This window comes from Narcine bancroftii, chromosome 3 (genome assembly GCF_036971445.1).
Source record: "Narcine bancroftii isolate sNarBan1 chromosome 3, sNarBan1.hap1, whole genome shotgun sequence".
Taxonomy (NCBI): Eukaryota; Metazoa; Chordata; class Chondrichthyes; order Torpediniformes; family Narcinidae; genus Narcine; species Narcine bancroftii.
This window is the reverse complement of record NC_091471.1, coordinates 182824644-182848629: the sequence shown is the minus strand read 5'-3', so window position 1 is coordinate 182848629 and position 23986 is coordinate 182824644. Positions and strand designations below refer to the sequence as shown.

Sequence of the window (23986 nt, the reverse complement as noted above, 5' to 3'; positions counted from 1 at the left end):
AAATCATGGTTTTGCAATATTATTTACCTCCAAAACATAGGCAGTTCTTTGACTGAATTAACAAAAATTGATAAGATAATTCATGGGATGTATCTGATGGGAAAAGTGAAATTGATGATATGGTTTTATGCTTAGAAAAAAAACAAATGAAATGTTTACAATATCAGACATTAGAAATTGTGCCAAATTAGCTACAATTAAAAAAGATCAGTAGCTCTAATTATTATTGTTATCATTATAGTAATGTAGCCTTAAATAAAAAAAACCTATTCAAACAGTTTCAATCAACATACATAAAATGTAGTTTCTGTGGACTGGTATTTAAATTCTCAATTAGAACCATAGCATCAGTTCACATTGTCCTTGAAAAGATTAGAGTCATTCTGAAGTTGAACCCATGCTCATGTATCCTGCAGTTATTAACTGAATATAGGAACTGTTATTTATCAAGGTTGATCTCAAGTATATCATGTCTAATTAAATCCATCAGAACATTAAACCAGATTAAAATCAATCATATTTGGTACACAAATTCCATTCTAATTCCAACGTAGAGCAGTCAGTGAGAATTAGAAGAATTTAATATCATTCAAACGTGCCTAAATTTTACCATTAAATATTTATGGTGTATCATGGCTAAAGAGTTGGAACTTAAACTAATGTTCATCTAATGAACTATAGTTCATCTTCAGCCAAAGCATCCAGGTAATCAGCGTCAGCATAAAGTAAGAATCCTGAAAATAAGCTGTCAGTCCAATTAGGATCAGAAAACAGACCATTTTGTTCATACTCAAAGATCTCCAGCCACACTTCATCTTCTGGATTCAGATACATCACAGTAGATCCTGAAGATACATCGTGATTTCCTGTATTTGCATCAAAGGTTTTTATACGATATTCACCATTGTGCACAAGTGCAAGTGCAAGATGTTTATTAGCTAGGGTAATGTCATAAGAGAAGTAATAAATCCCTGGAATGGCACATATAAATTTGCCAGAGGAAGGGGTGTAATGGCCTCCCTCATTGAAAAGAATTTTATTAAAAATAATGGGTGTTCTCTCTGTTGGGTAACTAGTGGTTATGCCAACAGAAAAGGCAGATTTAAGCACCAAACTGCCGCATTTACAAAAGCCAGGTGGTCCAGGGTCCCCTTTTTGTCCTTTGTCTCCTTTTGGTCCTGAAGATCCTGATGGTCCTGTTTTTCCTTTCAAGCCACCCTGTCCTCGAATTCCAGCTTTGCCAGCAGGCCCTCTGTCTCCTTTATCACCCACTTTTCCATCACGTCCGGTCTTCCCCCTTATCGCTGGAATAAATGAGAGGGATGAATTTACTGTGGTCAATTTCAGTTCATTCACACCCAGAACTTGGAATCTGTCACCAAACATGAAAAATTAAAAACTCTAATTAGGGTTAAAAGGAATTTATTTTGATTTCTTTTTAGAATACTCATGGGAATAAATGAATAGATAAAATGGCTTGTTGTTTAAACAGATTCCAAAGCATCTTTTACATATTGCAGCGATTCTCAATAATATTTAGCTGATTTCCCAGATACTGAGTGTTCCATCAAGTAGGGAATAAAACATGGTCATTTGCACAAATTTTGTCATTGGGTTTTGTGTTTGGTTTCAATAAATGTATTTCTCTTTTTGCATATTTTCTTGTTTAGAATATTCTATTGTCACAAGATTAAGCAAAGGAAAATTACTACAGGTGCAGAAAATTTAAAACCAAAGACCAGGAAGTGCTCTGCATACTCTCTTCTGTAAAAGAAACAAAAGCCCTTTTTCCACTGGCACCCTGTCCCAGGAATTAATTGGGAATTTACTGGGACAGGGTCCAGTGGAAAAGGAACACTGTCCGAACATTGGCATCAAATGACAGCATTTCACATCAGGAATTAACCGGCTCTACCCCTTTTCATATCCCCAGTGTTTGCTGATGCCAGCGTGCTGATAAAACCAGTGGAAAAGGGACAGTAGAAAGTCACCATTTCCAATTTAAATTAGAACACTCCAATCCCAGTTGTGTTCAGTGGAAAAGCAATTAGTGACCCAGTTAAGGGTGATCCAGTGGAAATGGCATAAAGGTCTTCCTATCCTGGGACACTGCAGAGCCAATTAACTGGGATGCCAGTGGAAAAGGGGTGAGACTCTGTTATGCTGTCTGACATTCCGAGAATCTGCAGTATATCCTGCTTCTGTCAGCGTTTATAATTAACTGAAATGCCCTTTACCTCTTTACACATTTTCACGTGCCATAGTTGATGATTTAGGGTGAAGAAATAATGGGCCAAGGCTATCATATTTTGATGTGATGAAATGGCTTTGCCACTTTAAAAAATAGTTTTGGATGTGTTTGATTTCAATGGAATCTTGAAAAGCATGTTCATTGTGTCTTATATTGTTTGGTTAATTTTTTTTAAGAAAAGATTTTGGTTTGATTCTAATGGTAGGTAATCATTTTCCCTTTGTCTTCCTTGTGAACTCTTGTGAATTATATGATTAATGTTTATTGAATTAAGCAAAGCATAAAATGGTCAAAATTCCATTATGCATTGATATCGAAAACATGGATCTTAAATACCAATAAACAATACATATTCTACGATTACAGATTAATTTTATAAAATGCATTTCTCTCAGGAAGATGAGGGATAGCACAATAGCTCAGCTCGTAGAAGTTCTGCATCACATCTCCCGTGACCTGGGTTCAGTTCCGATCCCTGGTTCTGTCTGTCTACAGACTGCACAATCTTCCTGAGACTGTGTGGAATTCCTCTGGTTTCTTCCCTCATCCCAAGAGGGTTTAAAAATTAAATTTCAATGCAAATTGACCCTTGTCTGAGGTGTACAATAATATCTAGAGTAAGCACGAGTGTGTGAATGTTTGTGGAGAGAATAAAATAAAATTAGTAGGATAGCAATTGTAAATTTAGTGTGCCAAAGCTCACAAAGCACAGTGTGCTCTTTTATGCTCAGGTTCATTCTATAACTTAATGTTTGTGGAACTTACTTGTCCTACATTAGTCAATGTAATATTTAATTCTTCAGTAACAAACATACATATTAAATAATTTAGTCAAGAAAGTGAAATTGAGAGTTATTTAATAATGCACAACTTGGTTCATATTTACATTTCATTATTGAAGCAGCACAAGTAGAAAAGTTCTAAAGTTTGGAGACGATAGGTGCAGTAAATCGTCAGGTCATGTTAAATCAGGAGGGTACCTCGGTTCTGGCCTTAACATTAAGGATCCTGGAGATTGCAGCAATTTCAGAATTTTACCATCTGCATTTTGGGATGGGAGGGAGAGTCTCTCCGGTGGCATATATTCTACGAAAGCATTTACCTGGAGCAGGCTCTCTGGATCAGGTTTCATGGTCTGGGATCTGCTTAGGTAGGTCCTTTTTAAACTGTGCAATGACCAGCTTTTACATGACGGGCCTATGAGATCCATGAAATTAAATATCAGAATTGATGTTTGGGTATTTACTTTGGACCATTGGTCACTAGAATTTGGCTTCATTGCTTACTAGATTCACATTAGGATGAGGATTATCCATCCAGATGTTTAGAGGAAATAAAAGGAAAATACTGCCTCAGAATTGCAGTGATTCACTGTCTATGTAATTGTTCAGATGGTTGGCTCCTCCCCTGGCTCCACCCTCGCCTACCCCAATATAAACCCTGGTTTTCCCGTCTTACCTCAGATTCACCTGTGGGTTATTGTGTCTTCCAGCCATTGATTGTAAGCTATTAAAAGCGTGTTTGTATTCCTCACTTGTTTCTGTGTGCATTCAGTCATGTTACAATTTTAATGGCTTAACTTTGAAAAAGGATGCAAGACCTATTGAAGCCAGGCGTGTTCCAGATCCCAAGAGGGCCCAAAGGAACTTACCTACTGGCTGGAGTGCTTCCAGTCGTACCTGATGGCCACACAAGATGTCTTCATCTCGGATCGTCTACGGAGATCAGCACATCTCTCTTGAGTCGGCCCCAAAGGGTACGCTGTCATCAGAGACTTTGCTACATACGAGTCAGCCATAGAAGGCCTGAAGGCTCGTTATGTGAGGCTCCAGAATGATGTGCTGCTGAGACGCCGACTCACTTAACATCAGCAGCTTCTGGGTGAGTTGCTGGATGATTATGTTCTCGAACTGTGGGCCCTGACCAGAAAATGCCACTACGAAGTGGCCTGGGTGAGAGAGGAGGAACAAATCTGGGTCACACTCATGGCAGAAGTGAAGTCAAGGTACATGAGGCAGTGACTGCTGGAGATGGGGAAAAAAGACTTGGCCAGCACCCTGGAGCTGGTGAAAGCGCTCGAGCAGGGTCAACTGGGAGCTGACGACCTCATGGGTGAAAGCGGCGCCTTTTCAGAGGACCAGATCATTGGGGCACCGTTGCCACCCGCAGCCCCAGTGCCAACTACTGTGGCCACACATGACCAGGCTACATGGCTACATCTGTGGACAGGCACAGCACCCGCATGCTTGATGCCCTGCAAAGGACTCTGTGCGCTCAGGATGTGGTAAGCAAGGGCACTGGGTGAAGGTCTGCCAGGCTAAAGGGAACCCAAAAAGGGCGAGCATGTGTGCAACCCCCAAATCAACACTGGACCAGTACCCAAGTCCCAAAGGACTGATCTCAGTCTCTTCATGCTGTGCACCATTAGCGTCTTGCTGTGCCTTGTGGCTGGACCCCCCACCAGAAGTGAAGCATCAGGGGATGCCATGGCTGCCATCTTGCCGCCACTCGAGGTCAGCACCATCTTGCCTGTCATCAGATCAAGATAGAGGGTAGCCATCTTGCCGCATCTCATGGTTAACGACACCTTGTCTTCCCGTGGCCAAGAGGAGAGTGTTGCCATCAGCATGGGGAGCGATGGGGTTTCGGGAGCACTGGTGTAGAGCTTGTCGAAAGAACCAAAGACTTGTTGATCCAAACCAAGGCTTTTATTAGCAAAAGACAGGAGCTCTTCACAGGTGGCAGACCAGTCCGGAATGATCCAACCTGGCTAGGGACACAACCCTTTAAGGCCCAGACAGTAGGCGTGGCTTAGCTCTCAGCCAATCGCTGTTAGCACAGTCTAGATACAGTAACTATATACACTATGTACATTGGTGATAGATCTGTACTATCACAACTGGCATCGGTTGTCCTGGATCAGGCAATACCTGACCAATTGAATAACTCGACGATGGAGATGAGGGTAAATGGACATTTGACTGATTGCTTAGTAGACACTGGCTCCACTGAGAGCCTTATAAACTCTGCGATGGCTCTGCGGTACAATTTAAGAGTGTACCCAACAGTCAATCATATTTTCCTAACTTCACAATCGCACTCTGCGATGATCCAGGGGTATTGTGCAGTTCATCTAACTGTAAAATGTGGGGGGGGAACTTTTGTAATTTCCAATTGTACATACTGAAGGATTTGTGTGCTCCTGCGTGGCTGGGCCTGGACTTCCTGTGTCACCTTAAAAGCATGACCATGGAGTACTCTGGCCCACTTCCTCTAATAATGGTGGGGAACGGAAGGTCCCAAAAGCCGGACACCACATGCCGGACACCCTAAATATTTATTCCCCTCCACCCCCCACTGTTTCCAAACCTGACTCTTGATTGCAAAACATTAGCTACAAAGAGCAGGTGATATTGTGCGGGGTGGGGCGGTGGGAATCGGGAATTTATCAGAGCAGAGAAACAGAGGCTGCTCAAAAAAATCATTATTGAGCCAAGCAACAGCCCATGGAGAGCCCAGGTGGTAGTCATGAAATGGGAAGAAAAGTCCAAGCTAGTGATTTTCTACAGCCAAACAATTAATTGTTTCAGACTCCTGGATGTGTACCCCCCCTCTCCCTCCAACTTTGGACATGGTGAAAGAAATTGCACGGTAATCTATTATAGGTCTATTCGATCATCGACTTGAAAGCTGCATACCATCAGTTACTGATCCATTCTGAGGACCTCCCCTCAGCATTTGAGGTAAATGGACGGCTCTATCAGTTCCAGAGGGTCCCTATTGGTATCACTAATGGGGTCACAGTCTTCTAGAGACAGATGAACAACATGGTTGATAAGTATGGGTTAAAGGCCACCTACCCTTATCTCGACAATGTCACCATTTCTGGACACTCTCTGGAAGACCATGATACTAACCTCCAGAGGTTTTTCCATATGGCCAAGGCCCTGAACCTCGCATACAACTCCAGTAAATGCATGTTCTGGATGAAACATCTGGCAATCCTGGGCTGCGTGGTGGAGAATGGTGTCATTCCGCCCCCTGTTAGAGCTCCTGATCCGGAGGTCCATCAAAGCTTTAAGGAAGTGCCTGGGTTTCTTCTCTTGCTATGTCCAGTGGGTCCCTCACTATGCAGATAAGATCCGTCCCCTCAGGTGGAAAGTAATGCATCTAATGTAGTTCTGGTCGCTATCCTTAACCAGGCAGGCAGGCTGGTTGCTTTTTTTCTCGCTCCCTGCAAGGCCATGAACTTCAGAATTCATCTGTCGAGAAAGAGGCTCAAGACATTGTAGAGACCAGCACTGGAGGCATTATCTGGCCAGCAGATGGCAGTTATGTTTAATAATGCAAAAAGGGGCAAAATAAAGAATGATAAGATCGCTAGGTGGAAGGTCGAACTCTCTACCTATAATTACGACATAACATACAGACCAGGTACTCTCAATAAACCTCCAGATACCCTGTCAAGAGGAAGCTCTGCTTCTGCACACATTGGCCAGTTGAGGTCACTGCATAATGAGCTTTGCCACCCAGGCATCACTCGCATGGCTCAATTCGTCAAAGCACGCAACCTGCCCAACTCCTTTGAGGACATCAGGGAAATGACCAGGTCCTGCCAGGTCTGTGCTGAGTGGAAGTTGCACTTTTACTGCCCTTACAAAGCGTACCTGATAAAGACATTCTGCCCCTTGAACAACTCAGTGTCAATTTCGAGGGTCCCCTCCCTTCCACCAATGGAAACGTGTACTTTCTTAAAGTTATTCACAAGAATTCACATTTTCCGTTTGGCATCCCGTGCCCAGACATGACCACCATCACAGTCACCAGAGCCTTGTTCTCTATTTTTGCCCTTTTTGGGTATCCCACCTATATCCATAGCAACCATGGCTCGTCATTTATGAGCGAAGAGCTATGCCGGTGCCTGCTTATAAGGGGCATCACCTCAAGGAGGACGACTAGCTACAATCCCCAAGGGAACAACAGGTTGAAAAAGAGATGACTGTACGGAAGGCTGTGAACTTAGCTCTCCACTTCAAAGGCCTTTCAGACTCATCCTACCCATGGTGCTCCACTCCATAAAGTTGCTCCTCTTCATGGTGACCAACGCAACTCTTCATGAGCTTATGTTTACGCTCCAGAGGAAATCCACATCTGGGACTACTCTCACGGCTTGGCTAATGGCACCGGAGCCAGTCCTGCTGAGAAAGCAGGTGAGGAGGAGCAAGACAGATCCCTTGATCGAGAGAGTGTAACTGCTGCTCACCATCCCAGCGTATGCTTCTGTGGCATACCCTGATGGCAGAGAGGATACCGTCTCGATCAGAGACCTGGCACCTACTGGAATGGAGAGTCCAATGCCTCAAGTGCACCAGGAACTACCGAGTACCCCACTCAGGGTGCCGCAGATCACTTCTTGGGAAGAGGACCAATTCACCCCATGACTTGAGCCAGAGCCCTCGAGACCCACTGTCCCTGTACCACAGGGGGTCCAGGAGGTTCAGGAAGCCCAAAGTCCTCCAGTACTGCAGCACTCCACCAAAATTACCAGACCCCCTTACAGTCTTATCCTGTAAATATTTGTAAAGTGTTAGTTTTTTTTTTGAATGAATCATCTTTGTTTTCCACCCACAGGCTCAATTCTGAGGGAAGGGGTGAATGCAGTGAACTGGAATTCCCTGTCTATGTATTGTTAAGATGGCTGGCTCCTGCCCTGGCTTCACCCCCACCTTCCCCAGTATAAACCCTGGTTTTCCCACCTCAGATTCGCCGGAGGACAATTGTGCTTACTGGCCATTGATAGCGTGTTTGTACTTCTCACTTGTCTCTGAGTCCATTCAGTCTCAAAAAGCTTCAGTTTTCCTTTGCAGCAGGTTTTGCTTTTGTTGGAAGTGATTCTCATCAAAATGTAGAACGCTTGAATTATAAAGAGCAATTGGATAGGCTGGGACTCTTTTCTCTGGAGTGGAGGAGGCTGAGGGGTGAACGTTAAGGTTTATAAAATTATGAGGGGCATAGATAAGTTTGATTATCATAGACTATTTCCCAGGCTAGTGGAGTGTAAAATTAGATTTATTTTAGGTGAGAGGGGAGTCGTGGTTGGACCCACTTCCTCTAGCAAGTCACAAGTCATTCCATTTATGGAACAAGCTTCCATAGGACGTGGTTGTGAGCGCTGCTGCATGAATAATTCTGACAGTACAGTCCACAGACGATACATCAGGATTTAATTACTGAAACTTGTATACACCAGGTCTCAGTACACTCCTGGCTCCACATGTCTGACTGTCCCCAAAGGGATCGGCTTCTGTCATTATACAGACCAGTGATTGAGAGCCGGCTGGTGGGGCCAGCCTCCCAGGTTGCCTACCTGCAGGTACAGTGATTGACCCCTGCAGTGGACTGGTGGGAGTGCGGCCAGTGTAGTGGTTGTATCACCACAGTGGTAGAGGCAGGTACATTTACATTAAAAGTCAATTGGACAAGTACAATGAGACAAAATGATTGGAATAACATGGATCATAAACAGACAAATGTAATCAGCAAAGGGAGGCATCTTATTGGTGTGGATAAGTTGGGCTAAAGGTCCTGTTTCTGTTCTTTGCAATCCTATGAATCTCTAAGAAATTGTTGACCTTCTTGCAGCTCAGCAGTCCTTCTGATGAACATACTCTCACATCTCACAAGGCTGGTAGTTAGGACTTCCAGGATCTTGATCCAACAACAGTGAAGGATCAGGAACTTGTTTCCAAGTCAGAATCAGAGAGGAACCTGCAGGCCATGCAGTTCCCATATTCTGGTCCCTGCTCATTGTTGAAATTGTGGATTGGGAGTAACTGTTGGTCCTGGAGCTGCCTTGGTGAACAATTGCAGTACATTTAGTAGATGGTATGCACAGCAGCAATGGGAAAAGTAATGATCATTTTTGTGGGGAATAGGGTGTCAATCAGACAGACAGATTTGTCTTGTATGATGTCCAGCTTCTAGGGTTCTATTGGAGCTGTACCTAGTCTGACAAGTGGAGAGTCATTCAACATGATTTTATTGCTTTGTGAATGGTGGAAAGGCTTGTTGAATTGCTTACCTTCCGATACTCATCTGTGACTGGCACAGATTAGGAATAGAGGCCAGTATAGATCAAGTAAGACTGGCTTGAGGGCTTAATACCCCACTCCTGCTATTTCCTTGTCCTCCATTTTCTCTATCTTGCAACATGAAGTAATTTGTTTGCTCAGGAATTGTAAATAGAATTGAACATTGTGCCATCAACATCACTTCTAATATTATAATGAAACAAGGGTGAAGCAACTGAAGGTGGATGGATCTCTGACACTGCCTTGAAGAATCCTGGGTTGCGATGATTGAAACTCCCTGCACACCATGTTTCCCAATTCCTGACCAATCCCAATAAGCATAATCGTTTTCCACAGTGTTTCCCTTGATGCCATTGACTAGAATTTTACAAGGAGCTCTGATGACACAATCAATCAAAAGCTAACTTGATGACAAAGGCATTTAATCTTGTCTTCCACGTTTGTGCAAAATCTGTGATGAGGTATGGAGTGCAATGTCACTGCAGTCCTCAGACTGGGCACCAGCAAGCAGGTTCATTGTTGGTCACTTGATGCACAGCCAGTGATGACTTAGTGGACAGTATTTAGTTGGAATATGTTTTGTTAGCTTTTCTGGACAAGGCATACATGGGCGGATAAAAACAGAATTGCCAGAAATACGCTGCAGGACAGGCAATGTCTGTAGAATGAAAAACTGTAAATGTTTCAGTTTGAAGGCTCTTTGCCAGATGGTAAATGAGCAAATGAATGTATCCATCATTTCCTGCTTTTATTTCAGATTTATGGTATCTTCAGGTGGAGCGCAGTACTGCGCGCACTGCACTCCACCTAAAAGCTCCTTTGCGCAGGCCCGAGGACAGGTCCACGTCCTCCCCCTCCACGTCCTCCCCCTCCACGTCCTCCCCCTCCACGTCCTCCCCCTCCACGTCCTCCCCCTCAAAAGATGCTCACAAACTCAAGCTAGCATGCTGGAACATCAGAACCATGCTAGACAAGACTGACAGCCACCGACCTGAACGTCGGTCTGCCCTCATTGCACATGAACTCCTCAGACTTGACATCGACATAGCCGCTCTCAGTGAAGTCCGCCTGGCAGATGTAGGCAGCCTCCAAGAACGCGGCGCGGGCTACACACTCTACTGGTCTGGCAAGCCTTCGGATGAACGACGCCTATCTGGTGTAGGCTTCATGGTCAAGAGCTTCATTGCCTCCAAACTCGAAAACCTTCCGACAGGCCTCTCGGACCGAATCATGTCCATGCGACTCCCACTTCAAAACAAGCGTCACATCACCCTCATCAGTGTCTATGCTCCAACCCTCCAGGCGGAACCAGCAGAAAAGAACAAGTTCTACACCGACCTGCGCAACCTCATCCAACGTACCCCTACAGCCGGCAAGGTTGTCATCCTGGGCGACTTCAACGCTCGTGTTGGCAAAGACTCAGAAACCTGGCCAGGAATCCTGGGCAAGCATGGCGTTGGCAAGTGCAACGACAATGGGCGCCTCCTGTTGGAGCTCTGCGCAGAACAGCGGCTTGTCATTACAAACACCCTTTTTCAGCAGAGGGACAGCCTTAAGACCACCTGGATGCATCCCCGATCCAAACACTGGCACCTCCTGGACTACATCCTGGTGCGAGAAAGTGACAAACAAGATGTGCTCCACACCAGGGTCATGCCTAGCGCGGAATGCCACACTGACCACCGGCTGGTTCGCTGCAAGCTCAACCTTCACTTCAAGCCAAAGCCCAGGAACAATAAAGCCCCCAGAAAGAGGTTCAATGTTGGAAAACTGCAGTCAGACGAAGCGAGAGGAAACTTCCAGGCAAACCTCAAAGCAAAGCTTGACGTTGCAACCCGCCTCACGGACCCGTCCCCTGAAACCCTCTGGGATCAGTTGAAGGCTACCATACTGCAATCCACTGAAGAGGTACTGGGCTTCTCCTCCAGGAAAAACAAGGACTGGTTTGACGAAAACAGCCAGGAAATCCAGGAGCTGCTGGCAAAGAAGCGAGCTGCCCACCAGGCTCACCTTACAAAGCCGTCCTGTCCAGAGAAGAAACAAGCCTTCCGTCGCGCATGCAGCCATCTTCAGCGCAAACTCCGGGAGATCCAAAATGAGTGGTGGACTAGCCTCGCCAAACGAACACAGCTCAGCGCGGACATTGGCGACTTCAGGGGTTTCTACGAGGCTCTAAAGGCTGTGTACGGCCCCTCACCCCAAGTCCAAAGCCCGCTGCGCAGCTCAGACGGCAAAGTCCTCCTCAGCGACAAGATCTCCATCCTCAACCGATGGTCAGAACACTTCCAATCTCTTTTCAGTACCAACCGCTCAGTCCAAGATTCCGCCCTGCTCCAGCTCCCTCAACAGCCCCTAAGGCTAGAGCTGGATGAGGTTCCCACCCTGGATGAGACATATAAGGCAATCGAACAACTGAAAAGTGGCAAAGCAGCAGGTATGGATGGAATCCCCCCAGAAGTCTGGAAGGCTGGCGGCAAAACTCTGCATGCCAAACTGCATGAGTTTTTCAAGCTTTGTTGGGACCAAGGTAAACTGCCTCAGGATCTTCGTGATGCCACCATCATCACCCTGTACAAAAACAAAGGCGAGAAATCAGACTGCTCAAACTACAGGGGAATCACGTTGCTCTCCATTGCAGGCAAAATCTTCGCTAGGATTCTACTAAATAGAATAATACCTAGTGTCGCTGAGAATATTCTCCCAGAATCACAGTGCGGCTTTCGCGCAAACAGAGGAACCACTGACATGGTCTTTGCCCTCAGACAGCTCCAAGAAAAGTGCAGAGAACAAAACAAAGGACTCTACATCACCTTTGTTGACCTCACCAAAGCCTTCGACACCGTGAGCAGGAAAGGGCTTTGGCAAATACTAGAGCGCATCGGATGTCCCCCAAAGTTCCTCAACATGATTATCCAACTGCACGAAAACCAACAAGGTCGGGTCAGATACAGCAATGAGCTCTCTGAACCCTTCTCCATTAACAATGGCGTGAAGCAAGGCTGTGTTCTCGCACCAACCCTCTTTTCAATCTTCTTCAGCATGATGCTGAACCAAGCCATGAAAGACCCCAACAATGAAGACGCTGTTTACATCCGGTACCGCACGGATGGCAGTCTCTTCAATCTGAGGCGACTGCAAGCTCACACCAAGACACAAGAGAAACTTGTCCGTGAACTACTCTTTGCAGATGATGCCGCTTTAGTTGCCCATTCAGAGCCAGCTCTTCAGCGCTTGACGTCCTGCTTTGCGGAAACTGCCAAAATGTTTGGCCTGGAAGTCAGCCTGAAGAAAACTGAGGTCCTCCATCAGCCAGCTCCCCACCATGACTACCAGCCCCCCCACATCTCCATCGGGCACACAAAACTCAAAACGGTCAACCAGTTTACCTATCTCGGCTGCACCATTTCATCAGATGCAAGGATCGACAATGAGATAGACAACAGACTCGCCAAGGCAAATAGCGCCTTTGGAAGACTACACAAAAGAGTCTGGAAAAACAACCAACTGAAAAACCTCACAAAGATAAGCGTATACAGAGCCGTTGTCATACCCACACTCCTGTTCGGCTCCGAATCATGGGTCCTCTACCTGCACCACCTACGGCTCCTAGAACGCTTCCACCAGCGTTGTCTCCGCTCCATCCTCAACATCCATTGGAGCGCTCACACCCCTAACGTCGAGGTACTCGAGATGGCAGAGGTCGACAGCATCGAGTCCACGCTGCTGAAGATCCAGCTGCGCTGGATGGGTCACGTCTCCAGAATGGAGGACCATCGCCTTCCCAAGATCGTATTATATGGCGAGCTCTCCACTGGCCACCGTGACAGAGGTGCACCAAAGAAAAGGTACAAGGACTGCCTAAAGAAATCTCTTGGTGCCTGCCACATTGACCACCGCCAGTGGGCTGATAACGCCTCAAACCGTGCATCTTGGCGCCTCACAGCTTGGCGGGCAGCAGCCTCCTTTGAAGAAGACCGCAGAGCCCACCTCACTGACAAAAGGCAAAGGAGGAAAAACCCAACACCCAACCCCAACCAACCAATTTTCCCTTGCAACCGCTGCAATCGTGTCTGCCTGTCCCGCATCGGACTGGTCAGCCACAAACGAGCCTGCAGCTGACGTGGACTTTTTACCCCCTCCATAAATCTTCGTCCGCGAAGCCAAGCCAAAGAAGAAAAAAATGGTATCTTCAGCTTTTTCTTTGATTTCCAATGTTCAAGATTCAAGGGGCAGAACAGTTAGTGCAACACTGTTCCAGAGCCAGTGAATGGGGTTTGAATCTGGCACTGTCTGGAAGAGTTTGTATGTTCTTCCTGTGTCTGCAAGGGTTTCTTCTGGGTGCTCTGGTTTCCTCCCACCCTTCAAAATGTATTGGGGTTGTTGGTCAATTTGGTGTAATCAGGTGACATGGGCTCATGGGCTGAAAAGACCAGATGCCATGCTGTAGGACTAAAATTTAAAATTAAAATTAAAAAAAAGTTTGGTAGATACCAATAGTGCAAACTTTGTTAGAAGTACTACTTCTGGAGTATAAGTCTGCAGTGTTACAACCTGGATATAATGTGTCCAATGCTCAAAAGGGGCTTAGCTCATCAGACCACAAGAGCAGAATTCAGCCATTTGGCCCATTGAGTCTGCCCTGCTATTCCATCATGGCTGGTTTACCATCCTTTACAGCCCCATTCTCCCATCTTCACCCCAAAACCCTTGATTCCCTTCCTAATCAAGAGTGCCCCTCTAATGGAAACACATTCTTCCTTAGATATGGAGCCAAAAACTACTCACAATATGTGATATTGACTGACCAATGCTTTATACAACTTCAACAAAATGCTTTAATGCAGTGGTTCTCAACCTTTTTCTTTTCACTTTACGTATTTCCTATGCCACAGGTGCTCTGTGATTAGTAAGGGATTGCTTAAGGTGGTTTGTGGGTGGAAATAAAAAGTTTGAAAACCACTATTTTAATCGTACCTAATTAACTCATTATAGATCCATAGTTTCACAACTCCAAAGGAAATGGACCAATGACAATTTTTCTCAAGTAAAATATTTCAGTAACAATTGGGTCTAGAGCAGTGATTCTCAACCTTCCCTTACCACTTATATACCACCTTACAAATCACAGAACACCAAAGGCAGAGAGATTACTTAAAGTGGCATGTGAGTGGAAAGAAAAAGGTTGAGAACCATTGCTTTAGCGCATTTAACTTCAGAGGTGTACGATGCAGCAAATTCTGGGTCAAGTAGCTTTGATGGAAGTTTGCAAAGAATATCTAGGCAGGAACAGAATGAGAATGAGAATCAGATTTATTCTCTTGAAGTAAAACACAAAAGTCTGCAGTCACTGTGATTGAAGTAAAAGCTCATTGCTGGAGAAACTCAGCAGGTATCTTGATGAAGGGACTCAAGTCAGAAATGTAGGTTAAGTATCTTTATCTTTGCTACATGAAGTACACCGTTTGACCTGCTGATTTTCTCCAGCAGTATTTCTATTGTCATGAACATGTGTCACAAAATTTGTTGTTTTGCAGCAGTTGCAAAATTGTTATAAATTACAATTCCTAAATTCAAGATTTTAAAAAGTAAATAAAATTAGCGCAACAAAGAGAAAAGTGAGGTGGTGCCCATAGGTTCATTGTCTGTTCAGAAATTTGATGGTGGTGCGGAAGAAGCTGTTTTATAACATTGGGTGGGTGTCTTCAGGCTCCTGCACCTCCTTCCTGATGGTAGCAGTGAGGAAAGGAAATGGCCTGGGTGGTGAGTGTCCTTGATGATAAAAGCTGCTTTCTTGAGTCACCACCTTTTAAAAATGCCCTTAATTGAGTGAAGACCAATGCCCATGATGGTTCTGGCTGAGATTACAATTCACTGTAGCCTTTTCTTGTCTTGTGCATTGGCACCACCATACCAGAATGTGATGCATCCAGTTGAAATGCTCTCCACAGTTTATCTGCAGAAATTTGCAAGTCTTTGTTGACATAACAAATCTCCTCAAATAATATAGCTGCTGGTCTGTCTTCTTTATGATTGCATCAGCATGCTTGCCTAGGATAGGTCTTCAAGATTTTGACACCCAAGAACTTGAAGTTCCTTACCCATTTCAATGCTGACCCTTCAATGAGGACTAGCCTGTGTTCTCCTGGTTTACCCTTCCTGAAATCCACAATCAATTCCTTAGCTTTGGTAACATTGAATGCAAGTTTGTTGTTGTTATACCACTCAACGAGCTAATCTATCTTACTCTTATACGCTTCTTCATTGCCGTCTGTGATGTCATCGTGGTGTCATTGGCAAATTTGTAGATGTCATTTGAATTATGCTTAGCCATACATTCATGGGTTTAGCGAGAGTAGAGTAGTGGCCTAAGCACGCATCCTTGAGGTGCACATGTGTTGATTTGTCAGTGAGGAGGAGATGCGGTTACTGATTTGTACTGAGTTTCAATGAGGAATTTTCCATTTGGCAGTCATTTTTATTACAATGGGCTTTGAAGAGCATAGTTCCTTTGATCATTAAGTTCACCATTACAACCAACTGCTCAGTTATTCGCGTAGGTATTTCAGAAGCTACTTATCTTCAGGGGTGTGCATAACCAGATCAGTGTCTAATTGCACAGAAGCTTCACCATTTGTGTGTAATAATGGGAGGTTTCCATCTTCCTTTTTCCCTAGCCTTCGCAGCTTAGATTCCCTTGACTTCTGTTGAATATATTACCAAGCTTTTGGAATAGCTATGGTCAGAGCAACAAGGACAAGATTCAACATAACCAGGGATAAGCCACAGTGGTCAGGTCTCTGGCACGGACTTTTGTCTTGTGGCAAAGAGGGGAAGGGAGGAGCAGAGGCACGCTGTCGTGTGAGGGGATTCTATAGCTAGGGAAACAGTTAAGAGGTTCTGTGAAGGTGATTGAGAACCCCAAATGGCATGTTGCTTCCCTGGGGCCAGCATCCAAGATATCAAAGATCAAGTTAATGCCATTCTCAGGAGGGAGGATGAGAAGCCAGATGTGGTTCATGTATGGACCAATGACTTGAGTAGGAAGGATTCATAAATTAGATCAGCCATGATCGTATTGAATGGCGGAGCAGGCTCGATGGGCCATTTTGGCCTACTCCTGTTCCTACTTCCTATGTTCCTATGTTCCTATGTGATGAGGTCTGAGCAAAAAGAGTTCAGGGAGTTAGGCGGAAGGATGGAGGACAAGATGTTGAGTGCTTTGATCTCAGGACTGTTTTCTGTGCCACGTGCAAATGAGGTTAGAAATATGAGGACAATGCAGCTTAACACATGGTTAATTTAATGCTGTAGGAGGGTAAGCTTCAGGTTTATGAATCACTGGGTTCTCTTCCAGGGAAGGTGGAATCTGTTCCAAAAGGACAATTTGCATCTGAACTGGAGGGGGACTAATACCCTTGCAGGAAGGTTAGTTAGTGCTGCTCCAGGAGATTTAAATTTGATTTACAGGGACATTGGTGGGGGGTTGGGGGAGGGGGGGAACCAGAGCAAATAGGGAAGTGGAGGAGGGAAACGATGATGTGAAGTCCAGAAGTAAGGCCAGAAATCAAAGGGTTGTATGTAGTGGAAATATTCTCAGGTGCCACTGTTTTTGTACTGACAATAACCACACCAGCAGTGCGAATATAAGACAGCTTTAATAAACTAATATGTACACTAAGAGGTCTTGTCTCTCTTCAAGACGAACCTGGAAGGCTAGACTGTAGCTCTGGACTGCTTTATATACAAGGTCATCAGGATGACCCCTGGTGACCTAGTGGTGTAATTACATATCACCACAGTTTTAACCAGGGTTCATGAGTTCATTCCTAGCTGTGGCCTCATTTCTGTGACCACTCTCTGTCTTCCTTACAGTAGACAAAGCTAAAGAATTTCATGTATGTTACATTCTAAATGTAGTTTTACATGACAATAATGGAACCTTTAATGCAAAGAAAGGCAGATGATCTTAGAGCATGGAATTGAGACATGGTAGTCATTAGTTGCAGGAGGGGCAGGATTGGCAGCTCAATGTTCTCGGATTCCATTGTTTCAGACTCAAGAGAGCAGGAGAGATGAAAAGGGGAGGAGTGGCATTGTTCGTCAGGGAAAATCTCACAGGACAGACAAGGGGGTTCATCTACTGAGGCTATATGTGCAGATCTGAGAATAGGAAAGGGATGACAACACTCATGGGGTTGTACTATAGACAGCCCAATAGTCAGCAAGAATTGGATGAGCAAATCTGTAGAGAGATACTGACTGGGACTCCCATATTGTAAATGGGCTGGATGGCTTGAAGTTTGTTCAGAAAAGTTTTCTAAATCAATATATAGAGGTACCAACTAGTGAGGGTGCAATCCTGGATCTCCTTTTAGGGAATGAGACAGATCAGGTGACAGAAGTAAGCATATGGGAACATTTTGGGTCCAGATATCATAATGCTATGAGTTTCAAATTAATTATGGATAAGGAGAGGTCTTGTACTCTGGTAGAGATTCTAAACTGGAGAAAGGCCAATTTTGAGGAAATGATCTTTAAAGTGTGGATTGGAACAAGTTGTTTCTGGCAAGGATGTGTTTGGTAAGTGGAAGGCTTTCAAAGATTAAATTTTGAGAGTAGAGTTTATACATTCCTGCCAAAGTTAAAGGGAAAGTTAACAGGCATCAGGAACCTTAGTTTTCAAGTGATATTGGTGATTGGGTTAAGAAGAAGGGAGAGGTGTAGAGCAGGTAAAGGCAACAAGGAGTAAATAAGATACTTGTGGAGTATAAAAAAAAAGAAAGATAAAGCTTAAGAAGGAAATCAGGAAAGCTAAAAGACATGAGCCTGCTTTGGCAGACAATGTGAAGGAAAATCCTAAAGTTTTCTGCAGGCATTTTAAGAAGAGGATTGTAAGGGACAAAATTGGTCCCCTTGAAGATCAGAGTGGTAAGCTAGGTGTAGAGCCAGGAGAAATGGGAGAGATTTTAAATGGTTTCATTTTGCATCAGTATTCTTTCAAGAAACTGGCACAGTGTTGAGGGAAGTAAGGAAAACAAACAGTGAGGTCATGGAACCTATACAGATTGAAGAGGAGGAAGTGCTTGCTGTCTTAAATCTAATAAAGGTGGATAAACCCCTAGGGCTTGATGAGATATTCCCTCTGACCTTGAGGGAGGCTAGTGTAGAAATTGCAGAGGCCCTGGCAGAAATATTTCAAATGTCCTTAGCCACAGGTGTGGTGCCAGAGGATTATTGTTCCATTGTTTCAAAAAAAAGGCTCCAAAAGGAACCCTGGAAATTATAGGACAATGAGCCTGACGTTGGTAACAGATAAATTATTGGAGATGTTCTAAGAGATCAGATATAGCCAGAGACCGATTAAGGATAGTCAATATGGCTTTGTGAGTGTAGATCATGTTTCACCAATCTTATGGAGTTTTTTGAGGAGATTAGCAGGATCATTAGTGAAGGAAAGGGTGTGGATGTTGTCTACATAGACTTTAATAAGGACTTTGACAAGATTCCACATGGGAGGTTAGTCAGTAAGGTTCAGATGCTCGGTATTCATGGTGAGGTAGTAAACTGGATTCAATATTGGCTTTATGGGAGAAGTCAGATTGTGGTGGTAGATGATTGCCTCTCAGACTGGAGGCCTGTGACTAGTGATGTGCCTCAGGGATCAGTGCTGGGACCATGGTTGTTTGTCATCCATATCAGTAACTTGGGTGATAATGTGGTAAATTGGATCAGCAAGTAGGTACATGACACAAAGATTGGAGGTGTTGTGGACAATGAGGAAGGGCTTCAAAGCTTGAAAAGCAATCAGGACCAGTGGGAAACTGGTTGAAAAATGGCTGATGAAATTTATTGCAGAGAAGTGTGAGGTGTTGCATTTTGAAAGGACAAACCAAAGTAGGACGTACTTGGTAAATGATCGGGCACTGAGGGATGTGGGGATACAGAAACATAATTCCCTTAAAGAGGCATTACAGTTAGATAGGGTTGCAAAGTGAGCCTTTGGGATATTCGCCTTCATTAATTGAATTATTGAGTATTGGAGTTAGGATGCTATGGTAAAGTGTATAAGACATTGTTTTTTCTTACTCAAAATCACCATTAAATGATAAGATTATGTTTCTGAATTTCATGTTTTCATGTTGATCTGAAAATATAAATAATTTTTAAAATTGTATAAGACATTGGTGAGGCCAAATTTACAATTTTGGTTACCTAAGGGAATATATCAATAAGATTGAAAGAGTGCAGCGAAGATTTATTAGGATGTTGCTGAAACTTCAAGAACAGAGTTACAGGGAAAGGTTAAACAGGTTATGACTTTATTTCCTGGAGCGTAGAATAATGAAGAGATTTGATAGAGCTATACAAAATTATGAGGGCTATGTTCAGAGTAATTGCAAGTAGGGTGTTTTCAATGGAGGTTAGGTGAGATACAAACCAGAGCATAAGGGTTAAGTGTGAAAGGGGAAAATTTTAGGGGGAACTTTTTCACACAGAGTGTAGGGCGAGTGTGGAATGAGATGCCAGCTGAAGTGGTTAATGAAGGCTAAATTTTCACATTTAATGAAAGTTTGGACAGGTACATGGATGAGAGGGGTATGGCAAGGGATGGACTGGTTGCAGGTCAGTGGGACTAGGCCAGTAGTTCAGCTCAGACTTGATGGCCCCATTGTCTGTGCTGTAATGTTCTGTGGTTTTTCCATTCTATAACCCAAACAGAAATATAATAAGAATGTAAAGCACAATTCTGAAATGGTTGAGATTAATCAGAATCTGATTATCCTCCTTAGATTTATGGACACAATTTCATTTGTTTATTAAAGCTATAGAAAATTCTATGAAATATAATCTAATTGTGTATTTGGTAGCCTCAGCACAATTCCTCACAACTGATGAGCAATTTGTCTCCAGGTGAAAAAACACATAAAAATGAAAACATATACAACTAATAATTATTGCAAAATTTAAGTAATATGTTGGTGGGTGGGGTAATTGTGTTGGAGACAAACATTGGTGCAAAAAAAAAATAGATTTTTATGGCACATTTAACATGTTGAATTGTTGAAAACACTTCACAGGGCAAGTATTAATTGAAGCTTCAAATTAAACACACAGCAATATTAGGGCAGATGATTACAAAAACCTGGTCCAAAGAAACAGTTTTTAAGAAATGTCTTAAAGGAAGGAAAAATTGCAGATCATTGGATGGCATTCCAGAGATTGGGGTATGAGAAGATAAAGGCACAGGTTGATGAATATGTACCATAGAACTGTACAGCAAAGAAAACGGCCCTTTGGCCCTTCTAGAAGATGCCAAACTATTATTCTGCCTAGTCCCAATGACATGCATCTGGACCATTGCCCTTTATATCCATCCCATCCATGTGCCTATCCAAATTGTTCTTAAATGTCAAAATGGAGTCAGCATTCATTACTTCAGTTGGCAGCTCTTCCACACTCTCAGTGTCCCTCATGTTCCCTTTAAATATTTCACTTTTCACCCTTAATACATGTCCTCTAGTTCTTGTCTCACTTCTCGTTTCAGTGGAAAATGCCTCACAATTTCATATACCTCTATAAATCTCCCCTCTTCTTCTACGTTGCAGGAAATGGAGTCCTACCTATTCAACCTTTCCCTCTAACTCAGTTCAAGTCCCATTTAATCTTCCAATCCCAGTTGAAGTTCTGTGGGGAAGACCAAATGTTTTCACATAAAGCAGATATAGAAATCGATTCATGATTTCTCACTGACTCTGGAAGAAGTCAGGAAACTGACTAAAAGCTGTCCTGTTTGCACAGAATGCAAACCGCAATACTTCAAAGCTCCAGAGGCCACTCTCATCAAGGCAACCTGACCTTTTGAGAGAATTAGCTTAGATTTTAAAGGGCCATTACCTTCCAACAACAAAAATGTATATTATTTGTATCATTCAGTCATAGACAGAAATCAGGGAGCACCACTCCAATTGGAGGTGAGATGGGGTATTCTGTTTTTAAAAGAGGAAAAACATATTCAAAAGACAACAAAAGCTGTTAACACATTTTCAGATTTTAAACAGAACAACAAACAATCTAGTATGGAAATTCCAAAGCTTTTTAGGGATTTATTCCAGGTCTCAACAGGCAGAGAGATGAAATTCATGCAGGATTGAAGTAATTACTATTTGCATCAAAGGGCGTTTTGTTTCGGAATTCAGCGAAGCACTTGAAAATGTACTTTATTTTGAACAATTAGTGAATTGGACCAGGAATGAATATTATCTTCTACTTGTCATTACCAATTTGGTACAGCAGCAAAAGAAAAAGTAGTGGGAAATAGTAGGACAAATAATGAAGCCCGGACTGGAACAGAGATGAATGATGGGTGTACAATCGAACAAAGGAACCATAGAAAGGAGGCAGGTCAGATGAGCGTGAATAGCATCTAATGTATCTCAAGGTCATTGGAAAGATGATGGTGAAGAGACAGGCAAGGGCTGCTGTACTATTGGATGCTGTCCTTTCATTGAGACTTTAAGCTATGACCCAATTTGGTGTCTCAAGTGGACTGAGAACATACCTCAGCACCATCTCTATGAAGAACAGTGGAGCTATTTCCTTGTGTCATGGACAATATTTACCCCAAATCATCTGGATTGAGATATGCTGAGGCAGTAAATTGTGTTATATAAATACATATTTTGATTTAAAAAAATATATAAATTATGGTTTGGTTCCAGGAAGTTTAGCGTCATTATGCTGATTGACAATAAAAGGTATAATGGTTCTTACTGTTATGGTTTAATTCGCAGGATGTGGGCATGCTGGGAAGAACATGTTGTTGAGAAGATGATGGTGAACCACTGTCATAAAATTCTGCAGTCCTTCTGGTGAAGGTACGGCCACAGTGCATTGAGTCGGAAGTTCTAGGATTTGGACTTAGCACCTCGGAAAGAGCAGCAACATGCTGTCATCTAAGGTGGTGCATGACTAATTGTGAAACCAGCAAAGTATGGTATTTTTTTCTTTTGGCTGTGATGGGAAATGCTGTTGATGTAGTCCAAGTCTGTTATGTAGATGTGCACGGAGCTGCGCTGATGGTATTTAGTGTGGTGAATGGGATACCTAAAAAACTGCCAGTCTTCTTGAGCATTGCTGGATTCATCAAGGCTCTTTGAACTTCTACTTGGTGGAAAGGTCTTAAGGAATCTGTATATATACACCTCACCACAGAACACCCAACCACCCACCTCATGTGGTGGCTGTCTACATATTTTCTGTCCAATGATAATAGCAAGAATGTTGATGGAAGATCATATGGTGAAGCAAGCACCTATTGCAGCTAATTAGATTCTCTACCGCTGACAATGGTTAATACCAATCACTTGTGAGCATGCATGCTATGTGTAGCTTACCGGTCGGTCCATGTCTGTATGTTGCCCAGGCCTTGCTGTGTACAGGCATGGCTGTTTCCTTAGCTGGAATTGACCATTGTACTAATCAATAAACATCTCAGTTCTAAGATGGAGAGAAAGTCATTGTTGAACCAATTGCAGGAAATTAGGGCAAAAATACTTCACTGAAAAAAGTATTTGTGCAAGAAATCACTCTTATCATTTGAATACACGCTTTGATCCTCAAATTACAAAGGCTCCTTGATACTACACTTATTCTGATGTTGAGGCTTCACCTCATCTCTCCAATGAGGTCTGGTGAGATTGAATGAATATTAGTGAATAGGTGAAATTCAAATAAGTGCATATGCTGGGAATGAGAATAAAAACATGCTGGAAACAAGCAGCGAGTCAGACAGTGTCTATAAAAATAAAACAGAGTTAACGTAGCAGGGCAAATACTCTTCATCAGTCCATTGGTGCTCTCTGACCCATTGGGGAGGTTTTCAGCATTTTCTAGTTTTGTAGGTAAATGGGTTGTCACTAAATAAATTTCACTGGATGGAATTGTTGATGAGATTTTCTATCACCTTTCTAAAGGATGAGACTAGACTAATTAGGCATTTAATAGCTAGACTGCATTGTTCATTATGGAATACTTGAGTGATTCTCTACAATATCAGGCCGATGCCAAAATTTCACTTATATTTGGGCAACTTAGCTAGAGGTTTGCCCAGTTCTTGAGAACAGTCAAGACTATTGCCAACTTGTTGTCTGGTCTCAGAACATTGCCATATCTTGTGCTCTCAGCTGTTTCTTGAGATCACGTGAATGGAACTAAACTGGTTAATGTTTTTTTTAAATCTCATGGCAAGGATCTAAGAAGAATATCAACTCCACACCTCTGATTAACAATATCCATAACTTCTTCAGCCCTGACTCCTGAGTTATGTGCTGGGCATTCCCATTGTTGAGGATGGGATGTTCTGGGAGCCTTCCCCTCCCAGTAGCAGTTTAATTGACCACCATCATTCTTTGAGGGCAGAATATTGGTCTGATCCATTGGCTGTGGGATCACTTATCCTCTGCTTTCAGAGAAAGCATATTGGAGGTAGAGAATCATGAAGCAACCTTCTTTCCAAGTCGAATTCCCTTTTTCACATCCTTTAGAACACAGAACATTATAACACAAGAACAGTCCTTTAGCACATGATGCCAAATTAAACTAAATCTCTGTGGTTTGCATATGATATAATCCAAGCACATTTATA

The 23986-nt window shown here is 43.3% G+C and overlaps 1 protein-coding gene across 2 annotated transcripts in view; it reads right to left on the bottom strand.

Moving 5' to 3' along the window:
* Positions 1–253: 253 nt before the first annotated feature.
* The window catches only part of LOC138756324 (complement C1q tumor necrosis factor-related protein 7), a 96148-nt gene continuing 72415 nt past the window's right edge, over positions 254–23986 (bottom strand). For both annotated transcript variants that reach the window (XM_069922853.1, XM_069922854.1), the window contains one exon: positions 254–1304. In XM_069922853.1, the coding sequence (XP_069778954.1) occupies positions 676–1304 (629 nt within the window). In that variant the 3' untranslated portion in view covers positions 254–675. The remainder of the gene's footprint in view (positions 1305–23986) is intronic.